The sequence below is a fragment of the Peromyscus leucopus genome, chromosome 12 (assembly GCF_004664715.2).
Source record: "Peromyscus leucopus breed LL Stock chromosome 12, UCI_PerLeu_2.1, whole genome shotgun sequence".
NCBI lineage: Eukaryota > Metazoa > Chordata > Mammalia > Rodentia > Cricetidae > Peromyscus > Peromyscus leucopus.
This window is the reverse complement of record NC_051073.1, coordinates 7,839,910-7,859,676: the sequence shown is the minus strand read 5'-3', so window position 1 is coordinate 7,859,676 and position 19,767 is coordinate 7,839,910. Positions and strand designations below refer to the sequence as shown.

The 19,767-nt window shown below is 47.9% G+C and overlaps 1 protein-coding gene across 1 annotated transcript in view; it reads left to right on the top strand.

The window, feature by feature from the left end:
- The window catches only part of Eva1c (eva-1 homolog C), a 70,907-nt gene extending 51,618 nt beyond the window's left edge, over nt 1-19,289 (top strand). Inside the window, 4 exon segments of the mRNA XM_028877137.2 lie at nt 5,957-6,100; nt 9,984-10,061; nt 12,276-12,365; nt 18,700-19,289. Of these exon segments, the coding sequence (XP_028732970.1) occupies nt 5,957-6,100; nt 9,984-10,061; nt 12,276-12,365; nt 18,700-19,076 (689 nt within the window). The 3' untranslated portion in view covers nt 19,077-19,289.
- Nucleotides 19,290-19,767: the final 478 nt, after the last annotated feature.

Sequence of the window (19,767 nt, the reverse complement as noted above, 5' to 3'; positions counted from 1 at the left end):
GAATATCAAAGCAGATGGTTACAACTAGTAAGTGACAACAAAAGGTGACGTTTACCGTCCTAGGTGTCAAGCACAATGAGATCTGAGTTCTTTGGACTGAGGGTGGCCCAGCCAGAGGCATTTCTGAAAGATCTCAAAGTGAGCCGGGCCTGTTAGCACTAAAATTCACCTGGGAGAGTGGAAAATGAAAGAAAGACATGAGTTCAACGGGCCGTCACAGGTCCTGGGAGCACCAGTCCGGGCAGCCCTTCAGCTCAGGCCAGGAGGGAGCCTTCCCAGAGAGCTGGGCACCGGGGTGTGCCTCCTCCACCACGGTGTGTCATTTCCTGCTATGGTCACATTTTCTGGGTGGGCTCCAGGGATTCTGCTATTTCCTTCATAAGAGAATGAGAAACCACACAATGGGCCTCAAAGGCTAGGCTAAGGCTGTCCCAAGGCCAAGTGTGGGCAGGCCTGGACTTTTCAGCCAAGATCAAGGTGCCAGGAACTCGCCACTGCCAAGACAGGGCCACTTAAGAGCAGCCAGCCCAATTATCTAAATAAACACTGGCTTGCAAGAGTGATTAACTTCAGTCATAGCGTTAAACAATTGCCAAAAAGTAAGAATTCAAATGGTCGAACATCTTGTTATCACATGTATTGGGGAGGAGGGAGCCTGGCAGAGGGTGCCAGCAAAGCCTGTGTGGGCGGGAAATCATCCCCTTTAAAGAAACAACGAAATCCTGGGAATGGTTCAGAGCTCAGCATCAATTAGGGCACAGCCAGCCCTGAGTCAGCCCTGAATTACCTTGGCCACTTCCTGAAGTCACGGCTAAGATAAATTCTCTGGTGACAAGGTAAGTTCTCTCACTAAAGTATGGAGTATACTCAGAGTCTATCAGCAGGGGTCCTCATATCTTAGACCTGGGAGGTTGTTTTTATCTTCTATTAGAATTTAAGACTATGTTCAGGGGATTGGGGATTTAGCTCAGTGGTAGAGCGCTTGCCTAGCAAGTGCAAGGCCCTGGGTTCGGTCCTTAGCTCCGGAAAAAAAAAAAAAAAAAAGACTATGTTCAGGCTGGACTGAGGATGTAGCTCATTTGGGAGAGTGCTTACCTAGCATGCACCAGGCTCTGGGTTTGATCCCAGCATTGCATAAACTGGGCATGGTGATGCATGTCTATAATACCAGTACTTGGGGAGATGAGGCCGGAGAAGCAGAAGTTCAAAGCCATGTTGATGCCAGCCTGGGCAATATGAGACCCTGGCTCAAAAAAACACTAATAACAATCCCCTCCCCAAAAATGGTCAGGCATCTATTTCTTCATAGCTCTAAGAAGCATAAGCTTTCTAGAACATTCATTTCCATCAGCAGTACACAATGGTACCATTGCCCTAAATAATAGCTTGTCAGTGTGTCACAGAGTTCATGTTCTGGCACTCTTTGACAGAGCAATCTATGATCAAGAATTCCCATGGAAAGTCCCATATTTGCATACAAATATTTAGCTCTAAGAGGGTTCAATGTGACATTGCTTATTGTGTTATAAAAAATGGGGGGGGGAAGCATCTGAATATCCCACAGGGTGTTACAAGAAGATAAAAAACAGAACAACACTTAAAATGGGGTTGGAGAGATGGCTCAGTGGTTAAGAGCATGCATTGCTTTGGCTAAGGACCCAAACTAGATTCCCAGCCACCTGTGACACCAGATCCTGGACCATCCCGAGACCTCTGACCTCCGCAGGTGCCAGCATTCGTATGCACATACACACACACACACACACACACACACACACACACACACACACACACACAGAGACCTACATACATATACATAATTAAAAATAATCTGAAAATAAGGCTTATGTTTACATGTTTGTGAATATATTAATAGAAGGGGAGAGCCACACACAAAGTTAAATACGTGTGACACCATTGAGGGGGAGTATATTTATACACAGAAACGCGGCGAAAGGATGTTCTTTAAAAAAGTTTTGGATTTGTTTAGTTTAGTTTGTGTGCATGAGTGTTTTGCTTGCGTATATGTACACATGTGCCTTGTGCCTAGGAAGGTCAGAAGAAGGCGACATCAGATTCCCTGGAACTAGAATTACAGACGATTGTGAGCTACTGTGTGAGTGCCGGGAACACAACCAGGTTCTCTCCAAGAGCAGCAAGCGCTCTTAACTGTTGATCCGTTTCTCTAGTCCCTCTTTTGTTTTGAAAAAGGGTCACAGATTCCTGATCCTCTTGTCCACACCTCCCAGGTGTGTGCACCCACACCCAGCTCAGACAGGTTAACAAGCTCAGGAGGATTTCCTTCCCAAAGAGCAAGGTTTGCTGGAGAGTTTTTCTCTCCAGTGTCCTTTTATCAGTACTTTAAAATATGAGCTCACATATATTTTGTAAAAAGAAAAAAAATTAAGAGTTGTATTTTAAAACCTCAGATTTCTAAGACAAACTTTGAAACTCACACGAGCACAGCCTCCCGGTACAGGCAACTTCTGCAGGGACTACACCCATCTGCGTTCCCTGGAGAGTCACGGACTTTCCTACTTAGAGAGGTCAGAGGACATGGGGCTGGTTTTAGTCTGGTGTATACATACAAATTGTGGCTTAGAAGAAACAGAACTTTTTTAAAAAAAGATTCTGTTTGTGTGTGTGCGACGCGTCCACGTATGTGCATGTGTGTGTGTGTGTACGTGTGCATGTGCCATATGTGTGTACAGTACCCGAGAAGGCCAGAAGTGGGTGTCAGAGTCTTGGTGTAGGTCTGAAAACCAAACTTAAGGTGGACCCATTTCTCCAGCCTCTGAACAGTTGTCTTTTTTTTTTTTTTTAAAAAAACTGGTAAATGTTCTCAACTCCAAAGCCTAAATAATAATGAAGTTTCTGAAGACAATAAAAAACGTATCTACTCAGCCTTATGCACCCACAAAGCAGTAAGAAAGTAAAATGGGAGAATGTTGAAAGGATAAACTCTCCAAAGTGTCTGGGGAAAGCTAAGTTATACCAAGAGTGGTTTGACTACTATTGCAGAAACTTTTACATTTTTAAAAACATACCCCAAGACTCTCACCATTCAAACACTGGCTTCTATTTCAACACAGATTTCATTTTTGCATTTAAGGAACTGAAGCCCAAGATTTAGGAAGCTGAGGCAGGGGGATCACCAGTTCTAATCTAGTTGGCATAGACAATGAGATCTCGTCTCAAAGATGAAACAAACAGAACTCATTAAGGAAGCTACCAGGAATGACTCACACTTATAATCTTGGCATTTAGGAGACTGAGTCAGGAGGATTGCCACAAGTTCAAGTCTAACCTGGGCTACAGAATGAGACACTATCTCATAAAAATTGTTTGTTTTAAAACCAAGCAAGTTTATATATACTCTTCCATTTTAAAACCATGTTAATTCTCAAGACGTTGGGAATGACCTTAAATTATGTATGTTGGGGTGATGAATTTACTCTTCCCTACTAATCAAATGGCCTCTGCCATCTTCGTGATTCCCATTCACTTTCCTCTACACCTCTGTTTTAAGCCTTAACATTTAGTTGAGAATGTATCCTATACTTGTTTTCCCTTCACAAGAAACAAAGAAGGCAGACAACGTAGACCAAGGCTGTGAAAGCCACGCTGGTTGTTGTCACAAACACCGCTTTCCCTCCTGCCAGCCAGCTTTCTGGTACTGTCACAAAACACCTGAGGTCATCAACGCACAAAGAAGGGAGGTTGATGGTGACTTGTGTTTTCAGAGGTTTCAGTCCATGATTGGTGGCCCTCATGCTTTGGGGCCTGTGGTGAGGAGCACGTCATGGAGGGAGTATGGTTCAGCCAAGTTCTCACCTCATGACCAGGACACCAAAAAGGAAGGAAGAGGAGGGGCCAGGGCCAGCACCTCCACCAAGGTCATGCCTTTGATGCCTGGAGGACTTTTCACTAGGCCTGTCTACCTCCTACTGTAGCTAGAGTTTTCCTGCCTTGCCCAGCTGAGTCAGGCACAAATCTTTGTCACCGTCACCAGCCCCACAGCCGCTCAGACCCAACCAAGTAAAACACAGAGACTTATTATTTGCTTACAAACTGTATGGCTGTGGCAGGCTTCTTGCTAAACTGTTCTTATAGCTTAAATTAAAATCCATTTCCCATCAAATCTATACCTGTGCCATGTGGCTGGTGGCTTACCGGCGTCCTTCCACATGCTGCCTGGTACATCAGAGTTGCTGCGCTAGCTCAGTCAGTCTACTCTTGCCATTCAGCCTTCCACTTCCCAGGAATTCTTCCTCTCTCCTTCGTCCCACCTACCTTTCCTTGCCTCTGAGTCCCACTTTGGTCAATCAGTGTTTATGTACATAGAGTGATATCCACAGCACTTCCTCTTTTCTTCTTTTTTAAAAAGGAAGGTTTTAACTTTAACATAGTAAAATTACATATAACAAAACAATTATCGAGCAAGAATTACAGTTACAACATTAAAGAAGATATCCTATCTATTTTATATTTGTGAGTTTAAGGTTTTATATCTAACTTATCAGCACCTGTGTGTGTGCAGGGGCACATGTACGTGTGTGTGAGAATGCACATGTGTGCATGTGTGTGTATGGGTCAGAGGTCAACCTCAGGTGTTGCTCCTTACATGCTATCTAGCTTGTTTCTTGAGACGAATCTATTCCAGGCCTGGAGCTCACTAAGCGAGTGAGGCTGGTTGGCCAGTGAGCACCAGGGACTCACCTGTCTCCTCCTCCCAGTGTTTGCATGGTTTACCCTGCATAAGACGACACCAGATTCCCCTGGGTTTACAGGCAGCTGTGAGCTGTTCCATGTGGGTGCTGGGAACAACCCAGAGCCCCTGGAAGAGCAGCAGGTGCTCTTACCTGCTGAGCCATCTCAGCCCCCAACACATGAGCGTCTGTGGGAAACACCAAGACATAGCATAGCTGATCCTCCCCTGCTAATGATGGTGTGATCTTGCGCTTGCTGTTCACTCGTCCGTTATCAGTTGCTCACTGGGGTCCTAAGGTGGGCCTGTAGACGAATTGCTAAATGGTCTTATTAATAAAAAACACCAGCCAGATAATGGGGTTAAAACCAAGAGATCAGCAAAGCAGAAAGAAGTCAGCCACGTTCTCACCACCTGGAGATCCTCAGTCAAAGAGACCTACTTCCTGTCTACCCATACCTATATGAGTTTCTATTCTGCCATCTCATTTCCTCTCTCTACCCAGCTACATCACTTCCTCTTCCTGCCCAACTCTGTCACTTCCTGTCTGTCTGTACAGACCTCCGGACCTTTATGGTTAGTGCTGGGATTAAAGGTCTGTACCACCACGCCTGGCTCTGTTCCCAGTGTGGCCTTGAACTCACAGAGATCCAGACGGATCTATGCCTCCTGAGTGATAGGATTAAAGGTGTGTGCTGCCATTGCCTGACCTCTATCTTTACTATAGTGGCTGGCTTTTTCCTCTGATCCTCAGATAAACTTTATTGAGGTGCACAGATAAAATATCACCCCAGTGGGCCAGACAGTGGGAATTAGACGATTAACAAAGTACTCATTTTCCCACATGGAGCTTGCAGCTGTGTAGAAGAAAGTCTTAAACCAGGAAACATTTTCAAAGCACAGTGGTTGTGAAGTGAAGTAAGAGCCTCATTCAGGGCTCTGTGTCCATGGCCAATTACAGATGCGCAAAGCCCAGGGCAAGGCAAGCATCCAGGTGCTTTGACAAAGACTACTTCAGAATTTCGGAGTGGTGACGGCAGGTCCTTAGGCCAAGCTCAGGGCTTCCTGAAGGTTGATGGCCGAGATGATGCAGAGCATCTTGGGAGATTCAATGAGCTAGATCAGCGGAGAAGCAGTCTCTGTTTGACCGGAAGTTCGGCTCGGTGCATCTATGTATAGCAAGTGCTATCAGCTGTGTGGAGACCAGTGCAGACCAGCCTGACGCTCTCACTGCCCCTTCCCTTCCAGACTGCCTGTCCTACACAGCTTTACAAGTCCTGTCCAGGAGGTGCTATGGGAAGCAGAGATGTAAGGTCCTCGTCGATAATTACCACTTCGGAAGCCCCTGTCTTCCAGGGGTGAGAAAATACCTCACTGTTGCCTACGCATGTGGTAAGAACAAGCCCTCAACCGGCTCCACGAACACATGTCTGTTAGGGAAACGGTCGCCATATCCAAACAGGAGTGTGTGCGGCACTTGAATTGCACACAGTAGGCAGTGCGTGACCACCAATAAGCACAACCAAAAGATAGAAGAGTGGAGAGAGGTTTACTTCCTGCAGCCACTAGGGAGTACTTGACTAGAGTCATTCCAGCTTGCAGGTCTTGGAAAGCACGTGGGGCACGGGGTGAGGTGGGGGGTGGGGTGGGGGGTGCAGTCCACAGTACTGAGCATGCTCGGTTTGAGTTCACAGTGCAAGCAGGAAAGATAGCTGAAGCATTCCTGGGCTTAGCTCAGAATCCTGGGGTAGACATTTTAAAAGGTGAAATGGTGGACGAAGACTCCTCGGGAGTTCCTGTCGTGAAGGTGCCAGACAGGAAGCGGGCATAGCAGGGCACACCTGCAACCCCAGCTTTCAGGAGGCTGAGGCGGGCGGAAGGAGTGCTGGGAATTCAAGGGCTAGCCTGGGCTCCATAGAAGTCCCTATCTCAAAACAACAGCAGTATTGATAATGACAGACAGGAATACTTTTGGTTGTCCGCAACATCTCTTTCCCAGAATGGTTTTAGCTGAAAGCAAAGGAACGGACACTTTTAAAGAGTCCATTAACATAGGTGCTTGCCACTGAGGGTGCCACCCCCCACTTGGCTGCTGACAGAGCCCCACGGCTCAGCTGGTTACTGCTGGGTCGCCTCACACACCCCAGACCTTTTCTCTCCGTTATCCTTGTTTATGGCATTCACATCAGATAAGCGACAGGATTTTCTTTGGCTAAAATGGTTTCAGGAGCACATCAGGTAATCAGATTGGCAGTGGACAGGGTGAGCAGGGACAGAACGAGCAACAGGGGACACAGCTGAGGTCGCCAAGAACGAACCCTTTCTGTCTCGGTTCTTAGGAAGCCTGAAATGTGCTGGTGGTGTGTGAGGTCACACAAGTATTGTTCGGCTTCCAGTGCCATCTGGAGACTCTAAATGACTGGGCCCCTGGGCTGCCAGCGGCTGTTTTATCTGCATGCCTGCAGCATGGATGCAATGCTGCACAGGATTCCATGGGCTACAGCAGCCCGTGTGCTGTTCCAGGGTCTTCAGAAGGAAGGGAATTCCCTGCTCTGCTTGGATTGTGTCTTCAGGAAGCTGTTTAATAGCCAGCCAGCAGCTGTTTTCGGGGTTCTGTGGTGGTCCCATCTGTAATCTTGATATATTGGTTCTTCTGAAATAAGCATCAGCGGCCGATTTCAGGATACTGTGGTGGTCCCATCCGTAATCTCGACACATTGGTTGTTCTTCTGATATGAGCATCAGCAGCCGATTTCGGGGTACTGTGGTGGTCCCATCTGTAATCTCGACACATTGGTTGTTCTTCTGAAATGAGCAGCATGGAAATGAAAGGAAATGGGGAATCCCAACAATGAAGAACTTGATGCCTCCCCCGAAGAATATCGTTCATTAGGCTTTGGTTATTGCAGCAGCTTTATTGAGATATGATTGCAGAGTGCCTGGTCAAACCCACAGTCTAGGGTTTTTAGACTATCCATGGAATTATGCACCCACCCCCATGGTAGTTTAAGAACATCGTCATCGCTCTAATCCATTCTGAACCAGTTTGAAGAACCTTTGTAAAAAAAAACAGGGTCTCGTGGAGTCCAGGGTGGCCTTAAAGTTACTATGCAGTCAGAGCTGACTGAGCTTTTGATCCTCCTGTCTCTGCCTCCCAGGTGCTAGAATTACAGGCATGTACCATGTTCACACACTCAACAGGCAGGCTTCCTAGGTGACCTATGTTTCGCAGCTACATGGTCTGTTGGTTATTGACAAAGCTCATCCCAGAATGGCCTCCCTCTCTGAGCTTCTTTCTGTGGTTCTGAATCTATACGGCCTCTGCTATTCCCAGAGAGCCAGGAGCCTTGTCTCATCACATTTTGAGACTAAGCCAAGAGACAGACCTGAGAAAGCAAGGCCACTTCTGGCAGGGAAAGACAAGACATCCAGGGTTTTACTGCTGCCGGGGAGTCGGGGAGCGTGTTCTTGGAGCCCAGAATGAGCAAGAGGTTCTTGAACTAGGAAGCATGTGTCCTGGTGCTTCTGTGTTCCTGGGTTTAGTGCCGTGTCCTGTAGCCGGCCAAGAGTGTCTCTCACAGCACCTCCGGTGGGTCTCTGGAAAGCCGCCCTCATCCTTGACGGGCACAAAGGCTCCAGGGTCTCCTGGATTGGGAGGTTCACGGCTTAGGGCTGTTCTCTGCTTGTTGGTCCTGGGATGTATCCAGAAGAATTTAGTTAAGCCCTCCGAGAAGGAAGTGGGGTTTTCTTGTAGCTGGAGATGACTTACAGGGTCTGCGTGAAAGCCGTGCTGCGGATCTCGCCTCGTTTGTCTTGGCTTCATTTCTACTTCCTGTTGCCACTTCCCAGATATCATCTGGGCTGAGGCAAAAATGAAAATAAGCAATTTTCTGCAGCTAGAATACTTGGCATCCTCTCCCTTCTCCCAGTTGGCAGCAGTGTGTTTCACCTTTATAACACTCTCTCTCTCTCTCTCTCTCTCTCTCTCTCCTCCCTCCCTCCCTTCCTCTGTCTCTCTCCCTCTCTCCCTCCCTCCCTCTCTCCCTCCTATCTCTCTCTCCTATCTCTGTCTCTCTCTGTGTCTCTATCTCTATCTCAGGTAGCCCAGGCTAGTCTTAAACCCCCAATGTAGCCAAGGATGACCTTGAACTTGGTCTTTCTCCCATGAACCATCCTTTCTTCTGTCTAGTGAGCCACATGAACCCAGATTGCTCGCTCCTCTAGGTTTAGGATGACGGGAGGAGAAAGTTCAGAGAAAAGGCTGAAGTAGGAGCAGAAAGGGGGTGGAGGGGGTCCTGTCTCATCAGTTTGCTTTGCTCTATCTCAGACATGTTCGGATCCCCCTAACAGCTTTCTGGGTCATTCTTCCAGCCTGACCTCCACCCACTGTGAGACGCCTCAGTACACTTAAATCTGTGCCACTGTGCCCACGTTTTCACGGCCTCCTCCCAAAGTTTCCCATGCTCTGCACTCCGTCCATCCTAAGGAACCGCTAATCAGTTTCTGTCTCTAGATTTACCTTTTCTAGGCAGTTCCTATAAATAGAATTATGCATTGGATGGGTTTTGGTGACCGGCTTCTCCCACGGAGCATGCTGTTCTGAGAGTCAGCCTTGCTTTCTTTTTATTACCAACATTTTCCATTAGATGAGTGTACCGTGGTTTATTTATTTCCCTCACTTGTTTTGTTTGAGATGGGGTCTTGCTGTGTAGCCCCAGCTAGCTTCAAACTTGAAGCCCTGCTACCCCAGCTTTCCCAGCTTCGGGAGCCTCTAAAAGGAAATATTTGTTTTATATTAAATATGTATGTGCATGTGTCTGTGCAGAGGTGTGTGCATGTAGGTGCCTGCAGAGACCAGAAAAGGGAGGTGGGTCCCTGGAGCGGGACTCACGGGCAGTTGTGAGCTGCCCGGTGTGGTGCTGGGAACGTACTTGGGTTCTTTGCAGCATCAGACACACTGTTAATCTGAGCCATCTCTGCAATGCCAGCTCCTTAGAAAATACTGCAGATGTGTGCCTAAGATTCCATCTGTCCTGGACATTTGATGATCTCATATGTGCCGTGTGTGTGTGTGTGTGTGTGTGTGTGTGTGTGTGTGTGTGTGTGTGTGTGTGTGAAGACAGAAGAGAGAGAGAGAGAGAGAGAGAGAGAGAGGCAGTAAGTAATCTGAAAAGTATTTTGCAAATCTTTCTCTACATTATACCTTGAATATATATTAGATGCAAAGGCGTTTTTAATATACCACATATTTAAAATGCTTCTTTTTGGTTTTTAGTTCCCAAGAACATACTCACAGCGGTCGATCCAGCCATTGCTAATTTAAACCCTTCTCTGAAGAAAGATGACGAATACGGTAATTTTTATGGCTTTCTCCCAGCATTTCCTTCTAAGTGAAGTTAACCAGCCCCTGAGCACAGTCAGGCACACAGGGCTGGAGTGGAAGGGCCCAGGTGTCCTGCGACTCTGCTGATACCAACAGGGCGTGGCCGATGCTTACACTCAGCAGCCAGTGTGTGGCTTCAAAAAAGAATTGAAATCACAAGGAGAATAAGTTTACCCCATTCTCTTCCATTCTTCCTCTTCTTCTTCCTAAAAGACAGTAATAATAAAACCACTTGGAACAGCACATCTTCTCAGAAACAACCTGGGTTCTTGGTGATACAGGAGCTCATGGCAAAGCTGGGGACCGGAGCCAGTTGACCTTGCCAGTCCCTCAAGGTCACTTTCTCCCTCTGCTTCCCACCTAACTTATATAAATAGGGGTGTAAATACTTCGATTTTATTTTTTAACATTTAGTGTGTGTGTGTGTGTGTGTGTGTGTGTGTGTGTGTGTGTGTGTGTGTGTCCTGGGGAGTGAACTCACACCATCAGGCTGTTTTAACAGCAAGTCCTTTTATCCTTTTGTTTGGTTGGTTGGTTTTGTTTTTCGAGACAAGGTTTCTCTGTAGCCTGGCTTTCCGGGAACTTGCTCTGTAGACCAGGTTGGCCTTGAACTTACCTGAAATGTTTTTTGTTAATGACATATAGAACAAATTTAGCCTGTGAGCTCCTGAGAGAAACTGTGGAGATCCCATAGAACACATAAGATGCTAATTTTGGGGAGCAAGGGTTTTGTTTTGGGTTATTTTATCTTACTTATTATGCCTGTCCCCAGTTATGAAAGTAAAGTATACGTGTCCATCTGTGTCTTAGAGATAGATTCTAGAACTTTCCATACCTACTCAGATCAGCAGATGTTCAAGTCCCTTAAATAAAACAGCCCAGTGTTTGCACACAGCCCACACAACCCTCCTGTAGGCTTGAATCTCTAGGTGCTTACAGTCCTTATCACAATGCCAATGCCATGTTGTGCTGTATGGTTTAAGAAATAATGAGAAGAAAGAAATCTGTTCACGTTCACATTTCTCCTGAGTATCTTTTTCTCTGTCTGTGGTTGACTTCCTGGCCAGGGTCCTCTCTGACACAGGGTCCTGACTCCAGGCTTTGCTTCCACATCTGCTTCCTGGTACAGAAAACACAACACCAAGGCACAGAAACCACCCTTAGCCCAAAGCCAGAGGCGAAGACTGGAAACGCCTTCCATATTCTGGTTCACTAGCTCCCTGTCTACCAGGCTCTGTATCTCAGCTCCCTCCCCTTTCTTACATGGCTCCCACTGGATCCTGAAGGATCCCCATCCCTCTTCAGTGGAGCCCCAAGAGCTACATCTTCCTTAGAGGCATCTGCCTTGCATGATAGTCCCAGGGCTCCCATCAGCACTTGCTATGTGTCCATCCAGGCAGTTCCCTCGAATCCAAAAGCAGGCCAGCCACACACACGTGTGTGTGTGTGTGTGTGTGTGTGTGTGTGTGTGTGTGTGTGTGTGTGGTGTGTGTGAGAGAGAGAGAGAGAGAGAGAGAGAGAGAGAGACACATCCAACAATCCACGCCTCCCTCCATAACCTAAGGTTTGTCATATCTCTGGTCCACAGAGCAGACAGCTGTTCCAGGGTAAGATGAGACATTATTTACTCAGCCTCCTAAAGGCTTGATGGATGCCTTTGCCTTTCTCACGGAATATTGTGTTGTGTTCTGGAGCAGGGCACATGAGCTGCGCCTGAAGTTGGAACCAGCACTTTGAAGTGTTTTGAATCCCTTTTATCATTTGACATTTTCAAAGATGACTTCTGCATTAGCTGCTTTTCTCGTTACTGGACAAAACACCCAAGAAAAGCGACATCAGAAAGGAGGGCTTGATGTCGGCTCATGGTTCAGGAGCGGATGCAGTCCATCAGGTTATAAACCTCAAGGCCTGCCTCCATGACCCACTTCCTCCATTGACGATCCACCTTCTAAAGGTTCCACGGCCTCCCAAACAGCACTGTCAGTCGGGGACCAAGTCTTCAGCACATGAGCTCATGGGGCCATGTCACAGCCAGGCCTCAGCACTAAGTGTTCTGAGTCTTCCACAGTTTAGTCAGAAGCCCCGTGGTTTGATGTCTGTGGGTGGCAGGTGCAGGTGAAGGTCCACAGGGATCTCGGGATGGCTGCACCCTGAACAGCTCTGGTCTTTCTTCGCATGTTGCAGGTATAAAATTGGACCCCAGCGGATCGAGGGTGGTGCGGAAAGATGGTGTTATCGTCAGCAACTCCCTGGCTGCGTTTGCTTACATTCGAGGTAGGTGAATGAATGGGAGCTTCTGGGGGCGCAGAAGGGTTTCTCTCTGCCTCACTGACCAACACTGATAGCCAGAGGAAAGACGCCTCCAGTTGTACACGCCAACATCGTGATGTCCAGAAGCACAGGGCTGGGATTCAAACAGTTGCAGCCACAAACCAAGGGACCTGCAAGAATAAAGCTGAGCTGCTGAGCATTTGGTTCCAAAGGAATCTCCCCCGTGAAAAGCAGAAATGGGTTCCCCAGATCTGAAAATTAGGATTATTGAATTCCCCTCACAAATGGAAGGAAAATGAGGTTGATCACGTAAGAAGCCAAACAGGTCCTACCATGGGATGACACAGCCCTCTCTGGAGGCCTGAGAATCACTGTGGTTGCCAAGGTTTCCTTGTTCATCTCCCCAGGGCTGAAGGCTTGCACCAGGCCTGGCCATGTGCAGCCCTCTCTCAGGAGGAATGCACACTCCTGGCTGCCTTCCTGCATGTCCTAGGACAGACTGTGTCTTGGAATGTGGACTGTAAGTTTCAACGCTGGCTGCCTGCTCAGTGAAGGCTGTCATCCAGCTTACACCACACTGCTTAGTACAAGACCCAGGACTCTTGAAGTAAAAACAGGTATATTTTGGCTCATGGTCTGGAGGTCAAGTTCAAGATCCAGTGACTCCAATGGTTTGGGCTGTGGTGAGGGTGGGGCATCATGAGTGATCACACTTGGAACTAGAGAGGGAGAGAAAGGTAAGAAGCAAGGCCCGGCAATCCCCTTTGATGGTGCAGGCCTGGTGACCTAATAATTTTCCCACTCAGTGTTCCTCCGTGAGCTTGCCATGTGCTGCAGGGTTTTTGGCCTCTTTTTTTTTTTCTCTCTTACAACTTCTCTCCTATGTTACTGCTGCTCCTGATAACTGTCAAAGTTAAGTGTGAAAATCTGGGCTTTGGAAGGATGTCCACAGTTTCAAAGTCCCTTCGGGTGGAGGATAATGATGAAGAGAAGCAGGGACACTGCTGGCTGAGGTGTAGCCACCCTGGGCCCCATCCTTTCTCAGACACCTTGGCCTTCTTAGCCACCATAACAAATCACTGTAGACTGGAGCTTAAGGAGCATTTTCTGTTTCCTAACAGTTCTGGGGGAGGCTGGAAGTCCATGATTAAGAGCCTCCTTCTGGCTTTGGACAGCCACCTGCCTGCTGCGTCCTCCTGTGTGTGTGTGGGGGGATTGAGTGGGAGTGGAGTGGAGGTGTGTGTTGGGTGGGGGAGACAAAAGAGACAGGAGAAGAGGGGAGTGTGAACTTTTCTAAATCCACCAGTCCTTTCAGACGAGGACCCGCTGGTGAACTCTGTTAACCGTAACTAGCTCCAGAAAGTTCCATCTACAAAGTCCTATGAGGGGTTAGGACATCAGCATGCGCTTGGGGGAATGGTCAGTCCAGAGCAGCAACTCTGAGGGTTGAGGCTCTGATCCTGAATTCTACACTCAAAGGAGCCGAGGGTCAGAGGAGCGGGGCCATTTGCCGAGGGCACCATGGACAGCGTCTGGGTCCAGCCTCACGCTTGGCGAAGGGCAAGGCTGTCAATCAGTTTCTAGGAAGAACGCTGTCTTCAGGCTTTGGAGGCCTGGAACCTCTTGACCCAGTGTTATGTAAATATCCTTTCCTCTGATGTCTCATGAGCTTATCCTGCTATGTGTCTGGATGATGTGTTTGCCTGTCTAAGCTCCTTAAGGACAGATGACTGTCATCTTGTTTATCTGCCAGGTCTCCATGTCTAGGACAGTTCTGGGGTAGACCAGGACACAGTGAGTAGTTAACAAATGGCTAAATAATAAATCCCAAGTTGATGTTATGTCTGCCTTATACTCGTTCATTATCTATAATTTACAAATTTTATCTGTGGATCTGAAAAGATGGCTCAGTGGTTAAGAGTATTTGCTGCTCTTGCAGAGGACCCGGGTTCAGTTCCCAACATCCATGTCAGGAGGCTTACCGATGCCTGTAATTCTAGTTCAGGGGACCTGGCACCTTCCTTTAGCCTCTGTGGGATATATGCACACACACACACACACACACACATACGTATATATATGTGTATATATATGGTGTACAGTCACATGAATACACACACACAACACACGCACACACGTGCACACACACACACACACACACACACACACACACACACACGTAAAATGTGTCTGTGGGTTCATGCAGGCCTTGGTATGCACATGAATGTCAGAGGACAACTTTGTATACTTGGTTCTCTCCTGCCACTGTTTACATAGGTTTTGGGGATCAAATCCAGATTGTCAGGCTTATGTGGCAAAAGCCTTTATCCACTGAGCCATCTTGCTAGCTGTCTACATTCCAGAATGATGCTCCATCGTTTTAGTGTAAGGGCTAGATGGGATGTTGCTCGATTTTATTGAGAGTTGTTTCCATACGTTCATCTCAGTAAGTCACGGCCGAGGCTAGGTGTGGGTATGGAAAGCCTTGCTGTGGGGCTAGGATCCAAAGGCTGGACACAGGCAGCTGGGACCCACAGCTTGAGCAGGGACTATCCTGTAAACTGAGGAAGAACAAAAGGACATTCCCTAACCAGGCCACCAGTAGCTTTGATGTAAGAGAGCAGGGAAAGAGATGGGGGACAAGCAGACAGGCCACCAAAACCAAGGGGCTTGTCCTGGGCAGGGAAACTTGGAGGTCAGTGGAAGGGAAATGAAAATGTTCAAAGGTCTCTGCTAGACCAGGTCTCCTCTGGTCACTTACATGATCTGCAAGGGCATTTCTTATAGAAAAGGGAAGTGTGCATGCATGTGTGTGTGTGTGTGTGTGTGTGATGTGTTATATATGTGTATTTGTGGTATGTTTGATGTGCGTCTGTGATATATGCAGTAAGTGTGATGGGTGCTGTGTATGGTATATATGTATGTATGTATGTATATATATATATATTGTGAATGTACATTTGTGTGTTGCATTTGTGGTGTGTGGTGGGGTGGTATACATGTATGGTGTATGGTATGTATGTAGGGGAGGCTGGTGGTACTTGTTTATGATATGGGGGACTTTGGGTGGGGGATGGTAGTGTGTGTACATGTGTTTATGTATGTATGTGTATGTTCTGAGGAATACAGTTTATTAGTTGCTTCAGCATTACCATTCATTGTCCCCTAGCTGAGGGACTTAGTTAGCCTTGCTCTCTGAATAAATTAATGACCCCTTCCAGACCACCAAATTAGTGTCTTATTGGCATCTGGCTTTGTGTGTTTACCTCATCTGTGCCCACAGCCCTGCCTTTTGTGACTCAACATTCAGTCACTGTCCCTACTGTTTGGGATTGTGGTGTGTGTGTGTGTGTGTGTGTGTGTGTGTGTGTGTGTGTGTTCAGCCTCAGGCAAACTTACTGAGAACTTTGGGGGGATTTGGAGGATCTGGGACCACAGCCAGATCAGCCTTGTTGCTTCTAAGTAAGGAATTCTAGGACATCAGAGGAGCTATGTGAAGGAGAGATTTCATCACACACCCCAAAGTTGTCACATGACCCCTTTGGGGGTACGATCAGAGAGCCGCACAGGTCTGTCACATGGTGTGTGTGGTGGTATTGTGTATTCTAATAAATTTATCTGGGTCAAGAACAGACAGCACTAGATAAAAGGCTAGAAAATAGTGCACTCACACTTAATCTAGCATTCCAGAGACAGAAATCCTTCTGATTCTGTGAGTTCAAGCCACATTGAAATACCAAGCATGGTGACACGCTTTAATCAGAAAGCCAGCTTAATCCCAGAGTGGTAGAAACAAAAAGATATATAAGGTGAGACCAAAACTAAGCTTTGGCTGTTAAGCATTTGGCTGGTTAGGCTTTGGCTGGTTAAGCATTCAGGCTTTTGTCAGCAATTCAGCTGAGAGCCATTAGGATGAGGACTCAGAAGCCTCCAGTCTGAGGAGACAAGACCAGCTGAGGAACTGGTGAGGTGAGATAGCTGTGGCTTGTTCTGTCTCTCTGATCTACAGCATGGACCCAATAACTGCCTTGGTTTGATTTATTAATAAGAACTTTGAAGATTCCTGCTAAAGGTGTGGCTCTGCAGTGTCCCCTGGTCTCCAACTCTGACAGAAAGTCTTGTCACATTCCTAAGTGCTGTCAGACCAGTCTGCAAACACTTCTTGTTTCTTCATCCTGGAGGACTCTGGCTCCAGTCCCACCAGAGATGGACCCTTGCTGGTGGCTTCTGGCGGCTTATCTGGGTGTGACTAAATTCGAACTGGAGCTTGTGTTGGCCCTGACCAATCTCTGAAGAGCACATGGGGCCCTGGCACCCATTCTGAGGCTCCTGGGATCGTTCCCTCTAACCTGCCATGAACTGGGGCTAAATTTGGAACACCAACAAAAACACTGTGAAGATTCTATTCAACCACAACAAAAAGAAAGTCCCGTTTTCCCAAAAGAGATGGTAGAAGGGGTCACAACTCTGAAGTGGTCCAGTTGGTTCTAGAAGTTGGAGGAAACGCTTTCTGTGTCAAGTCTGGGGCAGTGGGCAGAGCCCGGGTCTAAGCCCAGGTCCCAGTAAATAGGGGCTTTGGAAAGTGACTAGGCTACAACATTGGAGCTTAGTTAGGCCAGCTCATCTCTCATGTGCCATCTGCCTACAGTCTGGTGACCGTATGACAGTCACTTCATATGGATAGGAAGTTTTATTCCCACGGGACTCATCTTCCCCATGCCTGGCCACTGGATCTCAGTGACATGGACGTGAACTCCCCCATAGAGTGAGTGATCCCATGGAAAGAGAAACTCCTGAATCCCAGAAGTAGAACCCAGACCCCGCCACCTGGAGAGGAAGAAGTTGGGAGATGCTGATTTTGTGGTAGCCTGTGATATGACCTAAGGATTGACTCACTTAATTAGATTAATCCACATTCCTTAAAAATGGGGCTAGGATATGGCTCAGTGGTAGAGTACCAGCCCCGCATGTGTGGTGTCCTAAAGTTCAGACTTCAGCACAGAAAAAAAAAAAATCATTAAGAACTAAAGAGGTAGAGTAACAGATTCATTTTGTGGCAGAGCAAGAGTCCATGGAGCCTGAGATCTGGTCCACCCCTACACCTTGGACAGGAGGAGAGGGGACTGGGCGTGACCTTTCTTCCTCAGAAACGTGACATAGGAACGAGTTTCTGCCTGGAGCTGGCTCTGTCCCACCCATGAGTGGCTAGAAAATGAGCTAAGGCTCTGCCCTCTTAAAACCTCACACGCTTTATCAATTCCAACACATAAAACGTGGAGGGACACTCACGCTGCATCTGAACCCTGTCAGGAGGCGAGCGTGATGTGGGGGGAGGCGGAGCAGGCTTTGATCTGCCGGGGAGCAGGAGGGAAGGTCTGACCTGATGCCCTGGTCTTGGCATCTTTTGTGTATTCCTGTTTAGTGACTTCGTTACAAGTGTCAGTGTCTCCAGATCGCCCCTCTGCCACCACTCCCGGAGGTGAAAGTAGCCTTTCTCGCTGTCACATGGCACATGGGTCTCTAGGAGACCAAATCCTTTATAAACTTTAACTCTTCAATGCTGTACTGATAGCATGACAGATGCAATGTGTTGTCCCTTCCACGGCCAAAATAAATGCTATTTCAGACATGTGGGGCTTAAAGGGGTAGGGTCACTCTAAGGACAACTTGGGCTGCGGGAAGGAGGCTAGCCAGGGAGGTATCCACTTTCAGAAAGATAACGTGTTCTGGTTCCATCTCTCTCATCGGGGAGATCCCTCACTGTCGGGAGACTTAGCAGCCCTGGAGTTTTGAGACTCCAGTCTAGACCCCGGGGAAGGACAGCAGCAGCAAAGACAACCTTCTTCATTGTCTTTCCCAGAATAAAAGACTTGACGGTGTGCCCAGAGGGGGCTCTGAGCGGTTGAGACGTACTGAGAAAATCCTGGAGATAAAAGCACATCCCAGAAGGCACCTCCAGGATCCAGCCCTGGTTCTGCCTGAAGAGGCTGCTGGCCTCTACAGCCTTCCCTCTGGGCCTCAGCTTGAGTATTTATAAAAGTGTTCACTCCATGGCCCCCAGCTCAAATCTATAAATAAAGTTTTATCGGGACACATTTAGGCCCTGTGCTTTACATATTGCCGGTGGCTGCTTGTTGTAATTTGAATCTGAAATGCCCCCCCCACAAGGTCATATTTTGAATGTTCCCTGATAGTAGTGCCATTTTGCGAAGAACCCTGGGTCCTGCTCCACCTTACCACGAGTCTGTTGAGTCTCTGACTCAATGGATGGCGAATCTTTAAAAGTATGAGCCCAGATTAACCCTTTAGGTCCTCACACGCTCTGTTCTTCTCGCAGACCACCCCGAGAGAGCCGCCCTGCTGTTTGTGTCCAGTGTCTGCATCGGCCTGGTCTTCACGCTGTGCGCCCTGGTCATCAGAGTGTCCTGTACCAAGGACTTCCGGGAGCTGAGGCAGGGGAGGGAGCACCTGGTGCTAGGGAGCGAGAAGGCTGAGGAGGACAGCGGGGAGGAGGAGGAAGAGGAGGACTCCTCAGACTCCGAGTTCCCTGTGGAACTGTCCAGGTTTTGTAGGACTTCGTATCCAGCCTACAGCTCCATAGAGGCCGCCGAGCTGGCAGAAAGGATTGAGCGCAGGGAGCAAATCATTCAGGAAATATGGATGAACAGTGGCCTGGACTCCTCACTTCCAAGGAACATGGGCCATTTCTACTGAAAACCAGAGGCTCCTGGATGAGACCACACTTTCTGAAGAGGGAAGGGTCCAGAACGCCGTCTCCCCGCTCCCTCGAGTTCTGGTTCACTTGTACCTTCTATGAAGGAGACTCTGTCGTGTCAGCCGAGACGAGACGGATGAAGCCGGAAAGCTGTCAAAGGGACGTCTCACACTGTTTACAGCACACCCTGGAATAAATTGGGAGGAAGAAGACTTGGCGTCTTGTACTTGTTTGAATTCATGTCTATGCATTAATAACTCTACACATAATTGAGATTCACATTGACTCAGCACTAATAATACCAGGTGCTGGTTCATAAATATTCAGGAGATGGTACAAGGATGAGTTGAGTAGACAGGGGACCCACAGAAATTCATTAAAAATGGCCATGATGGGAAGCAGAGGGACGGGTCAGTGGGTAAAAGGTGACTACTGCCAAGTCCTGATGACCTGAGTTCAATCCCCCCAGATCCTACAGTGTGGAAGGAGAGAACCGACTCCTGCAAGTTGTCCTCTGACCTCCTCACATGTGCCCTGATAGGCACGCACCACACACACACACACACACACACACCACACCCCCCCCCCCCCCCCCCCCCCCCCCCCCCCCCCCCCCCCCCCCCCACACACACACACACACACACACGCACACACACACACACACACACACACACACACACACACACACAC